Source organism: Orbicella faveolata, unplaced genomic scaffold (assembly GCF_042242905.1).
Source record: "Orbicella faveolata isolate gen_17 unplaced genomic scaffold, um_ofav_v1 contig_46, whole genome shotgun sequence".
Classification (NCBI taxonomy): Eukaryota; Metazoa; Cnidaria; class Anthozoa; order Scleractinia; family Merulinidae; genus Orbicella; species Orbicella faveolata.
In genome coordinates, this window is record NW_028301576.1 from 10317501 (window position 1) to 10340372 (window position 22872).

The window sequence follows — 22872 nt, forward strand, 5'->3', positions numbered from 1 at the left end:
TGTATATATGTACACGCGTTTCATTTCTTTTAAAGCGATATAAATTTACAAATTTGGGCATGCCTGCAGGCAGCAAAGGCGAGTTAAAGTGGGTCATACCTCAACAAAACAAAATGAAATACAGTGAAATTACGATTCGTCGAGCCACCTTAGGGAAACGAAAATCTGTTCGAACATCGGAGAGATACGTTCGGAAATCGGGGGTTAAATTACAGTGTTCGACTTACGAGAGGGAAACGACTTTTGGTTGGAGTTATCCGGAGGTTCGAAAAATTGAGGGTTTAAGAAATCGGGATTCCACTGTGCTTTAGTTTGTCTTAAAAACACATTCATTGAGCAACTTCTTTCATTAGATATGCTAAATGCTGAAAGGAATACTAATTAAGGTTGATAGAAGGTATAATTCTCCCACTCGTCTCCACGTTGTAGTCTTGACGATCGATGGTAAGATGTCATTAGGATTTCTTGATTATTAAACTCTGGCATGCGCTTCACCTCCGGTAATCTGTTTCTCATCCTAAAAATGAAACAAAAATTATGGAAAAAAAAAAACTAACTAAAAACGCTCTTGTATTTTATTTTGCTGCACCTTTTGCTCAACGGAATTGTTCTGCCACTTCTGTCGAACGCCACTTAAGAGACATTGATTATCTCCACTTTGGCATTATATTGGGTTAAAAAAAAGATAAATGTCTGCGTACGAGCCAAGTGGCTCATCAGGGACAATCAGGGCGGAGTTTATTGTGGTTTCTGTAGAATGAAGTGACTAGGAGTATTTCTACTCCCCCCTGGATGGGATGATAGTCCATCGCAGGGTTACCCCCAGCATCAAATTCGCCGGTACCCATTTATACGCCGGGTGAAGAAAGGCACTGTTTGGTCAAGTGTCCTTCCCAAGATCACAATAAAATGTCTCCGGCCAGGGCACGAACCTGGACCGCTCGATTCATGGTTAGTCAAGCGGAAACATTTTGGCAGGGCTAACCATTAACGATAACTGACTACTGTCGATATTCCGTTGACTTCCAAAGTATCATAAAGAATCAACAAAGAGTTAATTATATCTTACCGCCAGAACACGATCGAAATTATCAAGATGATGACCACCACTCCTATACTAACACCAATTGCAGCCCACTTCCAAACATTGCTTGGCTCATCTGGTCTCGCTGTAGGTGACGTGGTCGGCGTGGCAGGTTTGAAGAGAACTTCTACATCAGAGATGTTTGCCCCAATAGCTAACTCAAGCGCGGACTTGTGAGTCTTAACGATCTCTGCCAGAGTACTGCGAGGCAGGACCGAGATATTTGCGATGAAGAGTCCAAGCGGCTGCTGCACGTAAAACGCTACCTGGAGAGAGCCCGATGCATTGCTAGGGTAACCAGGCAGTAGGTGAACCTGGTCAGTGGTGTAAAGTTCCGTAAAAGGGGAGCGTCTGATGTCAAGATTGAATGTTAAAAATACACGAGTTGGTCAAAGTCCTAACTCCAATTATTTCAGTTTAATATGTGACATTGAACTGCCCTTAGAGGAGAACAAAGCGGCTCCAAATCATACGCTTTAAAACCAGGAGAAGATCAAGGTAAGCGAGTTAATGGGCTATATGTTACTAGCGCGACGCGTGGACAGCCCAAGCAATTTTCTCGTCTTCCTCGAAAGGACGAGCTGAGTACCGTGTCTAAAAATAACTTAAGAGCGATTACCTTGGGTGTAAGGCTTATATGGGGTATTCACTCTCTTACCTTGATCTTCTCTTGTTTAAGACAAAATAAAACAAACAAATTAAAGAAAAACAAAACATGACATACTAAAAGAATGTAAAAACATTCCGGACAAGGAAGATTTAAGGTCACAATTTAATAGTGGATTTTAATGAGCCAGACATAATTTCAAGTTTGGCTCAATCTACACGAAGACATCTGTAATTAATTCAATATTGTTTTCGGTAGAGGCCAGCACTATGACGAATCCCGTAATACCCAGTGCTTCCCGTTCCTGGTAAGCAATGTCTCAAACCATTCTATCAGTTTGTGTAATCAGAAATGGCATCCGTGACCGTCATTCCACTGAGTCGTCTTGATGCCAGTGAATGAATACTTCGCTGTGAAATTAATAGAGCTGAAAAACGACTGCGCACGCTCATTCGCACGCTCCGAGAAACTGGGAAAGGCAACATAAAACCATAGCAACGTATACGTAAAATGGCGGCATTTTTGAAAAAGTTTTAGAGCACTGAGAGTTTTCGCTTGGGCTAAGGAGTTGGTAAAAAGGTTAAGCTTGGAACTTTCCTTAGAGACTAAAACATATCTCAGGAACACCATACTTCCATCCATGAGCATTCATCGAAATTTTGCCGCGAAGTCGGAGTTTGTGCTGCGAAAATGCGGCTTGTGTTGCAGATTATGTTAATGAGTTTGATGTTCATGGAAACTTCCGGTGAGCGGACATGTTGGTGCCACAGAAAAACCAGAAAAGGCGAGGAATGCAAAGGGAAATTGTGGAGGTTCAATGCTGCAATAGCACCACGAACAGCTGAGCATGCACTGGACTCTGGACCAGAATAAACCGCGAAGCAAATGGTTTTTGTGCATGTCCACTTCCTGTGCACTCAAATGATATTTCAGCCAACACACCAGCGAAGTTTTATGAAATGTTTGACCGCATCGGACGTACTACGAGTTGTTACCGTCCTGGTGTGCGATGGTATTCCAGTTGTTGGAAAATTGCAGACCAATTGTTTAAAGACGGACAAGATTACAGCCCTCCTGGAAAGGTACGGTTACTGGGAGACTACTATAAGGACGCCCTTTAAAATGAGTGGCACATATTTCCGAGTTTCTTGTGACATGCAAATGTAAAACTGGTACAAATAAGTTCCTTTTGATGATTTCAGAGAAAAAGTACTGATGTGACATTCCATCACACCTCACCATGCCAAAACAGGTACTTGTCATCATTCTATTATATAAAATCAGTTTCGAAATAACAAACCTCTTGTTGCATTCCTCCTAGAAGTCACCAGAGGAAATGGATTTGTTGCTCAGAAAGGAGACAGAAAAGTGCTGCACCTTGCAAACACAACTTAATGTGGCAACACAACAGCTCGCAGAGATAAAAGGTGTTTTTACTGTTTCGAGGCTGCGTAGCATCATAACAAACACTCTATAATTCGCCCAAAAATATTTTAATTTTTGTCATGGTTGATTTTTCTATTACAGAATCAACAATTGAAAAGAGGTTGGAAGCATTTCAAAAGGCCCTGTACAGACATCAAATAACCACCCCAGACCAGAAAATTTACAATCCAGAGGGAATAAGACAGTTTACAGACAAAAATAGCCCTGGACTCTTTGAGGACACCCTTAACTGTTTAAGTGGAAGAAAAAGCTTGTCCAGCAGAAGAAAAAGATGTAAGAGCAGAGGGTGGTGTCCTTACTCCACATAATGGCCTATTTTAGGTAACAAACCTTAAGTGAAGAGAGCTACCTGTAAGAAAATTGTTTTTCATTCATTGTTCATGGCGGGGATGTAACAATGGAAGCAAATTACTTTTACCGACATGACAGGTCACAAAAAACATCTGCATTGCAAAAGGACAGTGGCTTGTTCGCCGCTAATTGTGGCATGTCCTTGCAAGGCCTATCTGCTGGTCAGATTTTAGGATACAGCAACAGGCCTAGAAACGAGTAGCAGTTAAAAGCAGACCTCACTAAAGATCATGCCAACTACATATCCCAACAGTTGCAGAGAGTAAATGAGCTCAGTCTTCAAATAAATATGCTTGTTAACAGCTTGTAAATAATTCTAATCAACAAATGGCCTCACACACGCTACCAAAAAATATTATTGGAAAAAAAAAGCCATTTTTGTAACTTAATTTTATTTCTTGTCTTTGTCTTGTATAATATATTACAAATACTAGAGCAGTTTTCAATTGAGTGTGAAAAGTAATAAAAATTACTTTGGTTTTGGCTTTGGGTTTCCTACGCTTTGACACTGGCTGGAAAACCGTTTGACACTGGCTGGCTATTATTAGACTACATTACTGTACTTGGCCAATGTCAAGCCATAGTTTGGTTTGGGTTTTACGGCACACAATTGAAAACCAATCTATTAACTACTTAATTATTGTTTTTACACTCTCTCTTCCCCATCAGCTGACATGTTTCATGGTCTTAATGGTTGATGACTTCCACAACATTCAGTCATTTCATACACCAGCGCGACTTGTTAGGAGAATTGTGGTACACATGGCATCCTGTATAGCGGATGTGAATCCCACAGTCAGTGCAGTACTTCGCCCATCATCATCCTTATACAGACAAGTAGTGATAAATGTAAATGGCCAACAGAAGACCTGCCCTGGTGGAATACATGTGCCATCTGTTCTAGAAACACTAACAAATGCCTTAATGAATATGCAAAACCAGTTTTTGGACCAGCTACCGCAAAACATGCAAAGCATTGATCCAGGGAGACTACAGGCCGCACTGCGAGAACTAAGGCTAGTATAAATTAAATTGTTTATAAACAGTTTCCTGTTTAAAAATATAAAATGACCTGTTATGAATATCAAAATAGAGTAAATATCATCAGCCTAGAGCAATTCTAATAAACAAAAAATTACTGGAAATTGGCATTTTCTCTTTAAATGGTATTTCAAGGATAATAATACACATGACGAAATTACTCGATTCTGATTGGCTAAGAGCAGTGCAGTTCAAGTGTAACACCGTGCAAAAAGTGTAACATCAGTGCAAAAAGTGTAACACCAGTGCAAATTACACATCGAAATTTTGGATTATGACTGACTGAAATAAAATAGGAACTTTTCTAAGAAAATGATATCACGTAAATTGATGACGAAAATTTTGTGCTGAAACTTTGAAAAAAGTTTTCTCAAATGAGAAAAAATGGCTTCAAGAAAGATCTTCCAGCACTTCCTCCGCGCGAATTTTTTCATGTTCATATTATTAATAAGTAATCATACGGTTTTTCTCGTTCAATTCGGAGTTAATTTGCACTTGTGAGTTTTTCAAAAAGCTGATACTACACTCGCCGAAGCGGCTCGTGCAATTTCAGCTTTTTGAAAAACTCACTCGTGCAAATTAATTCCAAATTGAACTCGAAACCGTATGATTACCTATACTAACAATAGTTATAGAAATGCCAGTAACAAAAACATTTTTATTTGTTGTTCAGGGTGTACTCCATTTTCTATATGTGTACGCTATAAGAGCAAAACGTCGTTTCTCAAAACGATTTAGCCAAAGTAGGACACCTGAGAACTTCGAGCTAAAACGGAAATGGAGGAATGAAGCAACAAGACAAAGGAGAATAGCGATAAGAAATTATTGGAGTGAGGTTTCGGATAATCTGCGTCAAAACCCAAAGAATTTCTACAAAACGTTTAAACCATTCCTGGATAGGAAGGACAAGGGAGACGGTACAAGGGATATACATCTCAATATCGACGGTAACTTAGTGAAAGATCAGGAAGGAGTAACTGAACATTTGGTGGAGTACTTCTCCACAATGGCGAATGGGATTGGTGGAGATAACACAGAATCTCTTATCGAGAGTGACTTTAAGGAACACAGTAGTTTAAAATCAATCTCCACCATGATGATTGCACCGAAACATTCTTTTTGTTTCAGATCTGTCTCTTATTATGAGGTGAAGGATGCCATGGACAAGATTGAGGCAACAAAAGCTGCAGGACACGATGGAATACTACCAAGAATGTTGAAGTTGATGGCTGAAGAACTGGCACCCTCCCTAACTACGATCTTCAATTCTAGCATGAAGCAAGGAGAATGGATAACCGCTTGTTAGCGAGGGGAATGGATACCTGTGTTTAAGAATGACGACAGGCGGGAAGTTAGAAATTACAGACCGGTCACAGCATAACCAGCTGTGGGCAAGATTTACGAAAAACTATTGAGTAAACAAATAACTGAGTATATTGAACCAAAACTGAGCCACTGTGTGTCAGCTTACCGAAAGAACAAGGGATGTGAAAGTACCATTTTACGGCTTGTAGAGTACTGGAAAAAAGATCTGGATGGCAAAAAAGTTGTAGGAGTCTTATCGTCAGACATGAGCAAAGCATTTGACTCTCTTTGCCCACCACTCCTGATCAAAAAATTAGAATCCTACCATTTTTAAGATCATGCCCTAAACCTGGTTCGGTCGTATTTTTCCCAGCGGAAAAACAGGGTTAGGTTAGCGTCAGCGACAAGTCAGTGGAGAGATATTGTAAGAGGCTGTCCCCAGGGGTCTACATTTCGCCCCCTGTTGTGGAATGTATTCTAGAACGATCTTATTCAGGCTACTGTAGAAGCTGACATATCAATGTATGCAGACGATCATCAGGTATTTTCATCAGATCACTCGATCGGTAGGGTGGAGGAGAAGCTACTGCATGATGGAAACAAAATGACAAAATGGTATGAAGAGCACTTATTGCAAGTGAACATTAGGAAATATCAGTCGATGGTACTTGGTGAAAGGAATGGCACAGTTGAAATGAACATGCAAATAGGTGGAGTTAAAATAGAACAATCCCACTCCATCAAACTGTTAGGCGTGAATATTGATTCTGATCTGAGTCTAGTCAGCAAATTGGAGTACTCACGCGACTAAGGAACCTTATACCTATCCCTACCAAATTGCAACTATTCAAGGCCGCTATTTTACCCCATTTAACTTATTGCAGTACCTTTTGGCATTTTTGCAGAGCTTCAGATAGGCGTAGATTAGAGAGGCTACAGGAGAGAGCTCTACGTACAGAGTCATACGAGAATCTGCTTCTACAGGCCAACCTACCGACTCTTTATAACAGAAGGTTACAAGATATAGCAATTCTAATGTTTAAAGGTAAGAACAACCTACTACCGAAGTATTTACAAGACCTCTTCAACCTAAACGGGGAAAGAGAAAAACGATACAACTTAAGGAATTCCGATTTTACCCTACCACGCTTTAACACTATTAAGTATGAGAAACATTCTCTGAAATATCTTGGGCCTTTTTTGTGGTCAAAGTTGACAAAGGAGGAACGTGGTATGGATAGTGTGAGTACTTTTAAACGTCGGATAAGGAAAAGAGACTTAACGCACTTAATTGAAGACTGGGGCTGCAAGAACTGTTACTTATGCAATAGTTAATTTAGAAAGTGTTCATAATTACGTAATCAGTGTATGTTTTTAAGTACGTTTGTAACTAGAGTTCTATTTAGAATAAGTGTATGTTTTTAAACATGTTTTTAACTAGAGTTTCATCTAGAATAAGGGTTTCAATTTTCACAAAATTCTAATGTTTTTTCTTAATTTATCTTTAATTACTGTCACCAATTAGTGTGTAAAACGCTAAAATGACTGACACTTAAATAAAGTTTACTACTACTACTACGTACTCAGATCCAACAACGCAAGACTTAGAATCACTGGAGACGTGTATGTTGGTTGATTGTGGCTTATTACAGGGAAAAGTGCAGAGCTTCTTCTTGATATGTTTAAGAGCATTTCACAGAACTGCCACAAATCATACCAGGTAACAATCCTAAAATAATAATAATAAAAAATACATTTTCAACTGTTTACTCATAAAATCAATAAATACAGAAGTCTAAACCATTTATTATACTATCATAAAACAATACGAGAATTTGATGATACGAGAAAAATTTTAAAACACAAGCCGCAAGCAAGCATTTTCCACATTTTTCAAGTGTTGTCAAATTCCTAAGGTGTGTTGAGACAGTTTGAAAGTACAATGCATAGTTTAGGCTTCTTTATATGATTAAGTAAATAGAATATGCAGAAATAGATATAAAATGTATCAAGCAATGGAATGTATATTAAAATAAAGAAACAAAATTAATGAATACTGATAACATCTCTGACGTTCTAGGGTTGTTTTGTAGTTGTCCATGCCTTTTAAGGTCAGCAAACACGAGGAGACTAGTCCCTACGACTAGTCCTTGTAACAAGTCCCCTGAAGAGTTTACACGTAGGGACTGGTTGCAGGGACTTGTCCCGCGAACAGTTCACACGAAGCGTTTTGAGGAACAGGTCGCAGGGACCTACAAAAGGCTGAATGGCAATACCCCAGAATATATAAATGATTTACTTATCAGAAACTCTGACACTCATAATAGATCAACCCGTTTTTGTAATATAAACTTAATGTGCCCGCGATTTAAGAGAATTAGTGAAGGGGGTCGAGCGTTTGTTGTGCGAGCCACAAAAGAATGGAACAAATTAAGTGTGGACATCAAACAGAGTACCATTGTAAAAAATTTTAAGCGCTCCCTTTTTAAAATAATTTTAGATAACCAAATTCTTAGCAAAATATTCCTGTAAATTTTTTTTTAAATGTGTAAATAATCACATTTTATAAATATTTTACGATGTATGTAGGCTTAATTATTTTATTTTAATTATTTTTAATATTGTTATGATTGTACTATTTCTTTCTTTTTCTAAAATTTTAATTTTTGAGGGCCATAAGGTTATCAGTTTTAATACTGTCAAATGTTACCCTCGTAAAATAAAGTCTTACCTACCTACCTACCTACCTACCTACCTACCTACTTGTCCCAAAAATTTAAACCAGTTTGAATTTGTGAGACTAGTCGCAGGGACCAAACTTTGGTCCCTGCGACTAGATTTTGGCCAGTTCAAACGATGGGACTTGTCCCCTCGACTTGTCGCAGGGACTTGTCCCTCGTGTCTGCCGACCATTAGATCTTGTTGGAACTGTGCAGCCCCGCAAATGATCCCCGTACCGCAAATGATCCCCAAATTGTACCGCAAATGATCCCGGGACCGGAACTGATTCCACCGCAAAAAGTTAGGAATGGCGTGGACTCCATGAAAAGTCTATGGATGGATACATATTTTCTTAATTGTCCTACGTGAAGAAAAGACAAGTACCTCAGGCATAAAAGCAGCAATAAAAAAGCGTTTCTCATACTGCGCAAAATACCAAATTGACATGTGTCGACTGCATAAATGTTTCGTTTAGGAAACGCACTGCAAAAGGAAACATGAATCTTCGAAGATGCCTCTGCTATCTAAAATAACCGCTTAGAACTTTTCCCTGTGCACTTCTTATAATTGCGTCCTAGATAGCCACGGGTTCCCACGAAAGTCTCTAGGATTCCTTCGTGCTAGTTACCGTAGTAAAAATGTAGTCAATCCACTTGGGAATTCTCAGTTGTCTCCAAATTTGAGGATATAGTGAACATCTTGTGCTACCACACATCTCAGGCCCGAACCCAATAAAGTCATTCAGGGAAGGTTCCAGCTAAACTACAAACTTCAAACACAGGATTTCGCAACGTTGGATATCATTTTTAAAGTTGTGAAATTTGCATTCAAATCGTTCATATTGCACATTTTCTTGCGTTTCATAGAGTAACTGTTGTATCAAAATATAATATTATTACTGCGAAACTCAGAAAACTCCGAGGCTTTCAGGACAAACTTCTATGTTTGGTAGTGTTTTCCTTCTATCCAAGTCTCTTTTGGGAATTGAAAGACAAAGGAAAATTAAAAAAATTGCAATTTTGACCGGAAAGGCTCGGATCGATGTTAGGATATTGATATATCGAACGTGGCCTATTGGTTGTGGTTTTTTCTCGCGTGTCCTGAACTGTCTAGTGATTGGTTTAGTACCAAATTAACCTTTTGGAATCAAGTCCAAATGTTCACGGTTTTCTGAGTTTCACAGTCACAAAAAAAGCATAAATTTAAAATCCACTGTTCAAATTTCTGAGTCCTCACATTTCCAAATTTCATGGCGAGGCGACCATTTCCGGTCCGGGATCATTTATGGTACAATCTGGGGATCATTTCCGGTCCTGGGATCATTTGCGGTACAACTTGGGAATCATTTGCGGTACGGGGATCATTTGCGAGCGGGGATCATTTCCGGGGCCGTACAGAACTCATCAATCAACATGTCCATTAATTTTTCCGTCATATCTCCAGGAATGTTGAGTGGCAGGGTAAATACGTAACTATTTCAACACGAAGAAGGGAATCGTTTCCTTTACAGCTTGTTCCGCGCTCGGGTACAAACGTAAGCTTAAGCGCTCCAATGCGAGCTTACGTGGCAGGTTTATCCTTGCGTGTCAGTTAAATTTATGTATAATTATTTGTAAGGAGCAACCACATTTGAAAAGATGTATTTACAACAAGGTAGTTGAAATTTACACGTTTTTAACCTGTAAGTGGCATCCAAAATAAACTTAATCTTGAAGCTACAGGCGTAAAGCAGTCACTACTCACAGCTACTCACCATGGCGATGCGACCGATGTCTGCCAGAGTTTGCTGTGTTTAGACCGTCTATATAGCCAGGAATATGTAGAGGATATCACGAACATCTGCTTGACTGAACCCATACTGAAAGTCCCATCTTCTCCATTTCTCTCGAATGATATTAGCCCAAAAAATTAACATCGCATGACGCCAAAACTTTTCATTGATCAAACGATCGAAAACGCCTCCACTCGTCGACTCGCCCGACTCGCCCGCAAAAATCCTACGCATGCGCAGTCGTTTTTCAGCTCTGCCAGCTCCTTTAAGTTTATAAAGCACTAGTTATAAACAGCAAATAGTCCTTTTAGTACAATTCACAGAATTTATATGAGGGCAGAAGAAAGCGCCTGCTTGCGTCAAAAGGGATTTGACCGGTTGAAGTAAAAATAAAAGTAAAAGGCCAGCATATTTAACCTAACAAAAGATGCAGGGGGATATTTTAAAGGATTACTCAATCCAAAATTTTGTAAGTTAATTGAAAGGAAACCATATCGTCTATGACGGCTATGTGAAAAGGTTGACTTTTCTGTCAAAGATAACCTCGTAGGAAACTTTATTGGGTTCCCGTCAACTCCACCCCCTCTAATGTGTCTTACTCCGAAAAAAATCAGTGATCACCTTTTTCGCCTGGCGTCCTTTAGAGCACATCTTGTCCTGTTCTCTTTACAGTAATCCGTTGTTACAGAAGCCATTTTGTCTTTGAATGACTTGTCCTTTTCGAAATCCCATTCAAACTGTCAAAGAAGATGATGAAAGGTACTCTTGTCAATATAACCTTGTGTTTAAGCCTTGTGAACACCTCATACAGTATAAATGTCGAAATTTATCAGAGTCTGGATAACATCTGTTAATTTTTCTGTAACGACCTCGTGCTTCCAAAAGTTGACTGTGATCGAGTTCAAACTGTTTGTGTTTATTTTCTTTCTGTTTTTCGATTAGTGAGCTTACAAAAAGTGGTATATTACTTACATCGCTTTTGTATGGAATTAAGAACTGCACAGCTTCTTCCCTCTCTTTCTTTGATGGCACACGCGGTTCAGGTAACACTGGCTTGGGAGCCGTCTCATTAACCTCTAGACCTATATGAACACGTTAGAATATAGTTTTGTTTTTTGATATACTAGAGAGCGAAGACAACGATAATGAAAGCAAACTGCTAGGAACAAAGATAGCCAAGCTTGAGGAGGATTGAGACGTATGACAAACGGGGGGTACTTCCTTATATGGGCTATATAGATATGCGCGGCCCCAACGGGTATGGTTTTTCAGCCGTTTTGGTCTTAAATAGGGTATCGATTTTGGCTATGGTGGTCATAAACAGGGTATGGTTTTTGCACTCTAGTCTTGATATGTTTTTTTTTTTTTAAAGACGAAATTCAGGCCCTTCACAAATTATGTTTACGGCAATTTAACATTGGTCTGAACTAGGAAACTAATTATAAAAGTAGTGTTTGTCAATGTTTAGCTCTACTCTCCCCATTCCCCTATCGGAGCATGCGTGCTGGATGTTGATGATTAGAAAAACGTGTTCGACTCTTGGAATGGTGTTGTTTACTGTTGTTGGTTAAATCCATGGTTAAATCCGAATCATCCTTGGTTAAATCCGTGAATACACTACAATAAGGCAGGTCCGAAACAGGGTTTTGATTTAAGGGTCGTCAGGTCATAAATAAGGTTTTGAATTTTTGGTCAGGTAATAACTAGGGTAGTGATAACGTCCGATTTTGGTCATAAATACGGTAAGAGTTTTGGGAAGCGGGCTTCACACCCAAACCCATTTTTTTCTGAGAGTATCCCCCCCCCCGCCCGGATGACAAACAAAGAACTCAAACAATCTCGGCCTCTTACTTCAAAGATTAAATTACAAAGCAACCGAATACTATTCGGTTGCATTTTGCTTTTAACAAAAATCCAAGTTATGAGAGAACGTGTTTTTAGTTCCAAAGTTCTTTCAGCGAGGGTTTCAACAAAGTGTTGTATAACCAATGACGCCGAAACTTCACGTACAAGCGTTTTTATTACTTTTAAAGCCAAAAACATAACTTTGCTCATCCAGAAAGAACGCAGATAATTCCGTCAACCATTCAAAACCCAAGGCAGATTCATGTTGTTGCTGCAAAGCGCGGAAAAACGCGTTCGATAAGTCGCGATTGGTTTTGAATTAACTTCTGATTATTTGAGAAAGTTGCCCGGAGTTTGTCAAACCAACCACTTGGAGTAGAAATGAAAAACCAAAGCAATCACGAAATAATTTCGACACTCAAGTGAAAACTACTCAGCTGAGCCAACCACAGCCGAGGTGTAGAGAGGCAAACTCAAGGCAATTGGCCATTTCCTTTGAAAATTTGCCAGTTATCTTGTGTCTCCGTTTCAAAAGGAAAAAACCTTTCTTATGAAAATGAATACTCCTTTTCATATGAATGGTTTCGCACTCAGACTCGTTTTGACACAGAGGCAAAAGGCAACTCGGAAATGCCCCCTTCCGATTTTTTTTTCAACACTGAACTCAAAGTTACTTAAATTAATACCATGGGTGACAAATTGCTCCTTAATTTTGGCGCCAAATTTAGTTTCACGTGTGAAATTACAAAATTTCCATGGCAACGTTCTGCGCGAAATTTCTCGACTCAATAAATAAAATCAAAAGCCCACGATTGTAAGCGTAATTTGTCACCCACGATATTGAAAGGTGATCAAATGGAATACTCGTGAAATTAGGAAATAATTTCTCTTACGATTTAGCAAAATTCTAATAAATTTCCTCGCCTAAAGACTCGGGAAATTATAAGAATTTTGACAAAACACGCGTGAAATTATTTTCTAATTTCATTCGTCACCATTTGATTACCCACATTTATTCATCGCTGATTACCTCTGCATTTGCCGTCGATAAAGTATAGATCTTGTTCGCATTCACACTTGTACGAGCCGCGAGTGTTGACGCACCTGTGGAACTCATCCGTGCAGTTGTACAAATCTTCATCCAGGCATTCATTAACATCTGATTAAATTAATACAACAAATAAATTAACATTTTCCTTTTTTTCTTCGTCCAACAGTTCGGTTGTAGGCTCGATACAAAGCACATTATACATTTATTGTCAAACTCTGGTCAAATGGACTCGCAAGTAGTCACAAGTAGCCGCAAGTTGACTTGGGTTGGGTACATGGTCAAACGGTGAAAAAATTGAGTCGACTTGCGTGCAAATTTGATCGCGACCAAAGTGAGCGCAAGTCATCGCAAGTCAACGCAAGTGCACGCAAGACCTGGACAGACGGAGTCGCAAGTAGACCCAAGTTTTCAACTTGCGACTTGCGACTCCTTTTGGCCAGGGCCAGGGGCGCCAAGCAGCGAGGCATGGAACCGAGTTTTTATGATTTCCCCAGTTAAGAAATTTGTGGGAAACAAACTTGACGGACTTCCGTGAGCGAGATGCGTTTGTAAAGTTTTGTAAACGTCGGACATATTTCACGTTCAAACATCCGAGAAAAGTTCCAGTTGTTCTACATCTAAATCTTGGACATTTTGATCGAGGCATCTGGGATAAATATTCGAACGCAAACCTGCGAGTGGGAACTCCACAGTGTGAGCCTGATTGCAGGCATGAATATTTCAACCGAGCATTTTTTGTAGCGGTGTCCTATCAACGGGATAAACTGAAGTATTTCTATATTTCCGGACTCCTCGATGGTAAGGGTTGCTTTTTTTGAACAGCTTACAGCTTCGTGACCCTTTTTGTTTGCACTTAACTGACAGGGTTAAAGCAGGTTTCATAGTGAGTGCAATGGGTACGACGCTTTTCTGTTACGTTACGACAAGAGGTCTGTTTCAGTTTCAGGCAAAGCATCTGGCATTATTTATGAAAGTGAATACTTGTAGGTCCCTCGGCAGAATTGAGAGTTCATCACCATCTCTTTGGTTACAACACAAAATATTTGTATCGTTGATTGTTTTTGCTTCTTCATAATCATCATTAGACTTTTGTTTTGATATTCTTGACTTAACGGCTTAAATAATGGGTCCAATCAAGTCGTTGAGATGGAGAGTGTGCAGTAAGTTTGACTTTACCACCTCATTTTGTTGCTGTCTATGTAGCCCTTTCCCTGGCACTAATTTTGTATGCCACCTCTCAATCAGTTTTCAAAGGATTCATGCTCCTCTCTTGCACTAAGAATTGTCATTTGAGACAAGTACTATTAAAGACTTCATTCATCTGACCTTGTATTAGTCTGCCTTATTATCTTATTTAGCTATCCTTCCATTACAGGAACAAGCCACTGATAATCAACAGTTTAGGCCAAATTTGATATATTGACATTCTTACTCATCTTTTTGCCATAGAGGAATAAAACAAATCTGATCCTTTGGTTACCGGTCATTTGATTAGCCCCTAGCCGGTTAGCCCCCAACCTCAAGTCGATTAGCCCCTTACTCATGCTTAGAGAAGAAGAAATATACAGTTTTTTTATTTATTTCTGGTTGGGGGTTTATCGACTTCTGGTTGGCGTTTAAATGGTTTGGGGCTAATAGCCTTGGGGGCTAAATAACTGTTGCCGATCCCTGCGCTTGATGTCTTCTCTTGTTATTCTCGAAAGGCTTAAAGCCAAGTCTCAAAATTGGCCTGTTTGAGATGTTGTGGAGGTTCTGTTGACTCAGGTTTGCCCAAGTTCAAGTTAGTTGTCTGGACGAATGACCATTTTACCTGCCTACCTCATTACTAGCACTCAACTACAGTTAACAGGGCTCATTGGCCTTCCCTGGGTCTATTTCATAAATCATCTCCCTCAGCACCCCTACTTTGATATCCAGAAGTGTTACAGAGCTTTCGCCCACCACACAGATAAAACTGATGCTTATCACCAGTACAAATTATGCCAAGGCATGTGAGCAGAAGCTGCTTTCTTTATTTTCACGGGTCAATAACTTGTAAATCAAATACCTCAACCTAGTAAAGGTTCACATTGAGTCTGTGACTAGCAAATAGTCCATTTTGGACATTCCCATATGCAGAAGCAGAAAAATGATTTCAAATTTGCGAGTTCACATTGGTACTGAACAGTAAGGGATGGAGGTTTCAAAACCCCTATAATTTATCACTGTATTATCGAGACATGTAAACTGGTAGCTATTTTCAATGTCGTTGACTGATCTGCATTTGCCTTCAAGTTTCATGATTTAAATTTACTCAAAAGAAAGTCTTCAGACTCAACATATTACAGAAAATCATAAAGTAAATGCAGTATTTCATAAGACAGTAAGTTAAGACGGAAAACACTTTAGACAGAAAAGCTTGTTTAATGTAAGCTCAAGTTTAAATGTACAACTCTGAACAGTTGAGAAATATTTTAAAGTCTTACGTTTGGAGGCTTAGCGATATATAATGGGGGACATGGAACAGTTCGACATCGCTATTTTCCATAAAAATTAAAGAAGAATAGTTGGTCGATGTGAATATGGAAGGTAATGAACCTTGAAATTTCCACAGCAAAATAAAAACTTCAGCTTCGTTTTCCTCCTGAGAAGGGGATGCCTCTCCAGGCAACCAAGAATGCAACCACGCTCGCCAGGAAAATAGCACAAAGCTGTTCCTTCACTCCCTTAGTCCTAATTGTCTCAGAGCTGTCGCTAAAAAATGCTAACAGCGAATAAAGTTATCGAATCGACGGCAAATCCTGAGCAATAATGGCGGCGAAACATGTTTCGGTTTCCTCGCGTTATTTTCGCGTTTTGCGCATGCTCGTTAGGGTTCTCAACTGATTGACAGATTTCTTTACTAGGGCGATCATAGAAACCAGAAAAACGGCGTGATCAAAGGTAGCTGCCAGCCCCCCTGGCCAGGGCTTTAAACATAAATCATCATATCAAAAGTAATGAAATTAGACTAACGATTTCATGCTAAATACCTTCACATTGGTAACCATCCTTGTTCAATTCGAATCCTACTTGACATGAACATTTATAACTTCCTGGGGTATTTTCACAAATCTGGCTGCAGCGATGGAGAGGATCAGTTGGATCACATTCGTTGATGTCTTTGAAAATGAAAACAGAAAATTAGATGGTAGGTAATGATTTTAACACTGGTACGGTGTGCTCCATCTCAGCAGCTAATATTTCATAATCTTTCTGTATTGTTAACTCATTATATCAGATAAGTGAAGGTGGTGCTATAATATTCAATATTAGTATAAACCTATAAACCTTCTATCACGAATGTCGTTCTCTTATTTGTTACGCTACTCTACTACTTTGATATCGAAATGCCGGTTTCTTTGCGTTTCCGATTTGTCTTTGAAGAAGAAGATTTAGAAAATGTTTTGAACGACTAGTAGATTTATACTAAATCAATAGGCCATTTCTGACTTGCCTTTTGCCTGTGTTCCAAAATTAGTCTTCTTACAAAACCATTCATATGAAATTGAATTCCGCCTTCAGGCTCATTTTCATGCAAATCAAACTCATATGAAAGATTTGCACGAAGACTCGTTTTGAAACAGAGGCACAAGGCAACTCGAAAATGGCCTCTTAGATTATTCGTTTTTCATTTCTATGCCTGATAACTGGCTCAGGCTGCTCCCTTGTCATCTATCTGCATGCAGTAGAAGTCTCGAGCTCATACTCTAATAAAATAAAGTAAAATTTATCAAAAGTCTACTGGGGATTCCGACCCGAAGGGATTAATTGAATCATCTTGTTCTCTGAGTATTTGGGATTTTACTCACGAGAATATAGCAAATTTCTTCCGTAAATTATTATCGGAACCTATAAACCTCAGCTGTCGTAAGCCGTCGCACTCGATCTTGTATATGGCAAAGCCTTAACACTTCATTATAACAATCAAGCGGATCTATCTTCTGCATGCTGAATTAAGACACTCATTAAAAATTAAAAATCAGAAAATTTAAAAAAAACATCAAGATTTGCTTAGGATTATGCCTTGGGCTTCTCCTATCTTGTGCATCTTAGTGATTTGTAGGAACGTTATACTACTGCTCTCAAAAACTATTACTCGATAAAACAAAGCTATCAAGTACCTCTGCAAGTCTTTCCATCATTCTCCAGCTTGTAATTAGCAAAACAGGCACACGTTGCTTTGTCATTGATTCCTTTGAAGCAGACATGTTGACAGCCATGCCCAGAAGTACAAGGGTCTGTGGCTGTAAAGAAAAGTTAATCAAGTAATCAAGCAAGAAACTGTGGTGCAAGTGAAGCACTAAGCTACTTAAAGAAGTTTGTGCATCTTGAGAAGTTTAGCCTAGACTTTTCAAGTTCGACGTAGGTGTAATCCGTGTTTAAATCTTTTCCATCCTTAACCATCCTTGTTCCTTTATAGTTTATAATGATCTCTTTGGTGTTATCTACCTATTCTAACTATTTTCAGGTTTCATTGAATTCAAAGATAATTCTGTTCGCGGCCAAAATAACTCAAAATACCATGGCTGAGCTCCTTTAACAACTGTGATACCACTTTCATTCATAGATACTACTTCAGAAAACGAGGAAATATATTTGAACAGATATCAAACTCACCTGTACAGTTTCTCCAGTCAGTGGGATCAGGCTTGAAGAACTTGTCACATGAACAGTTGTAGCTTCCTATACTGTTGTTACACTGCTGCATGCAATCATTTGAAGGTTCGCATTCATTAATATCTATCGATTAAAATGGTTAGTTAATTATTTCACACTAAGATTACAGAGGTTACTTATCCTTTGCAAATTCTAAATTGAACAGTAAAAGAGTTTTTGACGAGAACACAAAGGTTTTTTCCTGGAGTCATCCTTCTTGTAGCAAGTCTGTATTGGAAGTACTCAGAAAGAGATTATCTTCCCTTTGTCCCACTTTTTCTTCAAACCTTAAATTTTATCCCTTGGTTTTAGACCACCCCGAAAGCCGGCATTCGCATTGGCTAAATTTTGACTACGAACGAAGGAAAACTGAAAAACACCACACCTTGTTATAAAAATGATCGGACGATCGATAAATTAAAGCCCCGAAAGAACGATTTTTTAATTTTTTTTTGGCACTTCATATAACGCCGCGGATAAAGAGCTTTACACGTAAACGGTTAAAAAGCTAACTGATGTAAATTTTATTCAGCAAATGTCTTACCCTCACAGCTGCGACCATCAGCGTTTAGTTCGTATCCGCCGCGACAGTCACAGAAGAACGAAGCCGGAAAATTGACACAAAGCTGTTCACAGTTGTTTGACGAACTACTTTGACATTCATCAAAGTCTGGAAAATGGAGAGAAACGGAGAATATTTGTAAGCGAATAAATAACGGTAGTCACATCAAAATCGAGAAAGAGAATGTAAAAGCAAGACAGTGAAAGAGGTATGGAAAATTGTCGGTCATTTCACCTCGGCAGTAAAAAATTATGAACCCCTCCCATTCAAAACCGACTAAATTCCTTGCAAAAAATTTCGGACGTTTGATTTTCAGACAGGTCAGTTTACCTACTTCGGAAAAATGTCGGACAATAATAAAACAAACTTCCTTCATCCTCAAGGTACCCTGCCAATCCTGTAAGCTTACCTACACACTGAGCGCCATTTCCAGTATATCCTGATGGACAAGGTCCACATTTATACCCACTGGCATTTGCTGGCGGTGGAAGATCGATGCACTCAACTCCTGTATAGCACGGCTGACCATTACTCTCGCAGGCGTCAATGTCACTGTCACAGAACCTTCCAGTGTATCCCCCCTGACATGCACAACCCATGTATACAAACTTGCTGTCAGTGTTGACATTGTCACCCTCTTCTGGTTGCACACACTGACCGCCGTGGTTGCAGGCGCACATGTTAATTGTTGGATTCCAGGTGGCACTTGCGCCTTTGTCGTCAGTAGCAACGAATGATAGATTGAACTACAATAAGAGAAATAGATAAGTGTAAATCGTTTTCACCCTCTTCAGCCATGATATTTCGCACAAAATGCCTGAGAACTCGTGGAATTCCTCGTAACAGATTTGAATTCTAATTCACAAGGAATGATCAAAGAAAACTATCAATCGATAGTCTACTATTGCACTGCGTCATTGCAAAGTTTACTGCCACAGAGTTACGGTTTGATTGAAAAGTTTCAAATTCTTTGGTCGTTGTTTTCTCATTCTTAACAATTCGTTTTGATTGTAACTCATTAGGATTTTTCCCAACTTGTTAAACTGGTATTTCAGCAAAAAAATTATGTCAGATGGTTTATGTTATAAAAAGAGGTTAGGAAACTAAGCAACGCCACGCCTAAAAAATATTTACTGTTTTCACTTCCTTTAATTTTGAGCAGAAAACATTTTATTTTATGCCAGACTCGTCTTTTATTGTCCTCAACGTTCAACATGTATACAAGATAACTTGTAGCCTACCTTTTGCGACGAAGTAACATTCCATGTAAAGTACAGCACGTTTCCTCTTTGGCTCACTGTGGCTCCAGCAGGCTCGTTAATCACACGAAATGTTATTGTATCGTTATCCACAGCAGTGATATTCAGCTCAACTGTTTCATGAAGTGTGACATTTATCACGTTTGATTCGGTTACTATCTTGGGTGGGAAGTTGTCTACAAAAGCAATATTGAAAGGAAAGGTGTGCCAATAAAGAAATTATATAACTCGTCAACCAACTATGTAAAATGGAAACCGGAAACCAAGTATATACAGCTTAACAGGTGTAATCGAAATCCACACAACTAAGAATTCGCACTTTTACTAGCGATTCGCTGAAAACAAACGCACATAAACAAGCTAAATATACAGAGCAGGAAACCAAAACGAAATGCAAATAAAACAGGCAAAAAAAGACGGAAAATAACGAAACTTACAAGATCTGAGTGGCGACTACGACGACTAAAACATAATGACAACGGCAACTGGAAAACTAGCAGCAGAAGAAGCTATACTAAACAATAGACACAACGGGTAAAAAAATGTACACGAAAATATGAAACGCCAAAAAAAAAAAAAAAAAAAAAAAAAATTAAGGGGCCGTGACTACAACAAGTGAGAGCTGTTTTTCTCACGGGTAGAGATTGACCTGTACAGCAGTACAGAGTAACCCATTTTAACTAAGTTGAAAAGTTTGAAACACATTGCAACACAAGAGCGGAATAACCCTTTTTTGACTTACTAAGAGCGTTCGATTCGTTGACCAACTGAATGCTGATATCTTTGGTTACCACGCCAACAGACAGATCGTTTGTAGAGGCCACATCAAACAGGCACTCGTAATCTTCACCGCATTCTTCTTCAGCTTTTACTCTTAAACTGTCATTTTGCCACGTGATGTTATCCGCAAACATGGGAACGAAACTAGTGTTTTTAAAGGTATCCACGCTTTCATTTTGAACATAGGTGAAGAGTGACTGGGATTGGTTGATTTGCCCTAAAAGAACATCAAAATCAGCATAAAGAATTACTTTGGAACGAGAGCTATTGTTGCATTAAAGTGTCTTCTGTTTGGGTCAAGAACCTTCTTAAACTGATAAGGGTTAAATCTTGTCATGTTTACTCACTGAAGTTAGAGAAGAATTAATAAATTTTCATCCCAACTGGATTATTGACTAGTGTGCATACACAAGACTATGGTTAACGGTTGGGTTTCCACCACCCAAACGTTTATCCGTTTAGTTACCTGTAAGATGAAGGACTATATTGATACTTGAGTAAGACTCAGATAAAGGCCAGTTTCGAACTTTCGAAAAGATTTTCCAAATCGTAGTTCATTCTGTATTTAACTTGAAGAAAAACTTTCCAACGGTATAAAACCATCAAGAAAGAAAATAGCTCTAAATATAATTACATTTTACACCAAACCCGAAGTGAATCTCCCTCAACGTTGAAGATGATGGCAAAACTGTTCCATTAGGCAATGTAAAGTCGTCATCCGGGTCATCGTTCCACGTTCCCAGCAAGCCTTTGGTGGTATTCTTGTAAACTTCTGCTGGAGTTACGACGAACGACAGCATGTCCTTTTTCTCACAGAAATTCACCGACATTGTTGACGGGAAAGAAACCTGTAAACAGTTTTCTTCCGATTTTGAGACAGAAAGGTTTCTACCAACTTCTACACTTTGGTTTGTCAGCTTGTCGTAGTCTTCGTAGTTTACTTCGTCTATCAGGATATCGAGTCCACCTGATAGCAAGAAAAACAATTGCACATATTTGCAGATATTTTTCACATACTAATTATGGTAAATTCAATCTACATTTCTCTGGTCCTTCTATCTGGAACAATGTGGATGAAGAGATAAACCTTGACTAAGCAATTTCTAAGTTCTTATGTTTAATGCTAGCTTAGTATTTTTTCTTTAAGTTACTATCGCTCTTAATTGAACAATGCTCTGTCTATAACTGATAGTTACTGCTTATATTTCTTTTTATATTTATATTTCTACCTCTTCTTTTCTTTATTTTTCCTACAACCGATTTAAAGCGTAATAATTCTTGTAACTACTTAGCTCGTTTAGTTTTTACTATTTTGAGTAGTTTTTTTGCTTATTTAAGTTTAATGTATTCTTTTGCTGTGTGATATTCTTTGTATTATGTAAAATAAAATGGTTGTTGTTGTATTTGTGATTCAGTAAATTTGAAAATAGAAATGACGGCTAAAAACATTGTTCGATTTTCGGCAAATTACGCCATAATGACTAGAAATGGCCGAAGTTTTATTTTTCAATGGTTTCTAAGAAACAGAGATTACCACACATGCTAATATTTTTTAACAAAGCGGATGTAGTCTAGCCGGAAATTTCGCATCCACTTTTTTAATATCTCAAGGCATAGAGGTTTGACTGCTTTATATGAAATCTCTTTAGTATCCCTCACCGCCTTCCTTTACTCGGACCTCAATGGTGCTCGTATTTTCTTCTTTCGCTGCGCCGGCTGAGAAAATAGTGGCGATTGTTGAATTTCCCTGGGCAGCTGTTGTTCTGGCCTGTAGCTGGAATGTTCCACTTTGTGCATCAATCATGACGTATTCACCGAGTCCATTGAACGTGTAATTCCCATCATCCAGCGTCTTGATGTGAGGATCACCCCAGAACCAACCTGAATTAACAAAGAAAGTGAACAGTTAAACAGAGTACGTGGGTAACTAGCTAAGGTCGCAAGTCTTTGCTGTTACTTGTAGGATTGCCCCGAGCTGAAAAGTCGATGTCTCAAGTATCACCGGTGATGAAAATAGGAAATTATAAAACCAACCAGGTAGGTACATTTTACTTGAAATTGCAAAACAGGCGATTTACCTACTTCATGCAATTTGATTCGACATAAGTCAATGAACCAATTGCCATATTATATCATACCAAGTGCTCCTATCGGGCATAGGGAGCTCAAAATTGCTTAAGCCATATTGTCCGCTCGTGTTTTCATGCAGTCGACGTTGTGTTGTTAAATGAAAAACTTAAAAGGCACTATTTTGGCACCATCAAGCAACAAAAGTGTGTGGCATGACTTCCGTTGACGTCGCGTGGTGGTACGCTATGTCAGGTAACATGACATTACATTTTATGACAACATACTATAATATGCAGTGACAC

The 22872-nt window shown here is 38.9% G+C and overlaps 2 protein-coding genes across 2 annotated transcripts in view; one reads left to right on the forward strand and one right to left on the reverse strand.

Moving 5' to 3' along the window:
- The window catches only part of LOC110060353 (uncharacterized), a gene marked incomplete at its 5' end in the record, with an annotated part of 45780 nt that overhangs the window by 481 nt on the left and 22427 nt on the right, over nt 1-22872 (reverse strand). Inside the window, 14 exons of the mRNA XM_089276678.1 lie at nt 1-517; nt 1070-1435; nt 10948-11063; nt 11299-11408; nt 13202-13330; nt 16234-16362; nt 17365-17487; nt 17861-17983; nt 18444-18569; nt 18871-19207; nt 19703-19896; nt 20463-20717; nt 21135-21467; nt 22160-22381. The exon at nt 1-517 is cut by the window's left edge and continues 481 nt beyond it. Coding sequence (XP_089132804.1) covers nt 382-517; nt 1070-1435; nt 10948-11063; nt 11299-11408; nt 13202-13330; nt 16234-16362; nt 17365-17487; nt 17861-17983; nt 18444-18569; nt 18871-19207; nt 19703-19896; nt 20463-20717; nt 21135-21467; nt 22160-22381 — 2699 coding nt within the window. The remainder of the gene's footprint in view (nt 518-1069; nt 1436-10947; nt 11064-11298; nt 11409-13201; nt 13331-16233; nt 16363-17364; nt 17488-17860; nt 17984-18443; nt 18570-18870; nt 19208-19702; nt 19897-20462; nt 20718-21134; nt 21468-22159; nt 22382-22872) is intronic.
- On the forward strand, nt 5083-5987 carry LOC149098332 (uncharacterized). The gene has a single exon (XM_089278405.1). The coding sequence runs from the start codon at nt 5167-5169 to the stop codon at nt 5833-5835; it is 669 nt and encodes a 222-aa protein (XP_089134531.1). The 5' UTR covers nt 5083-5166; the 3' UTR covers nt 5836-5987.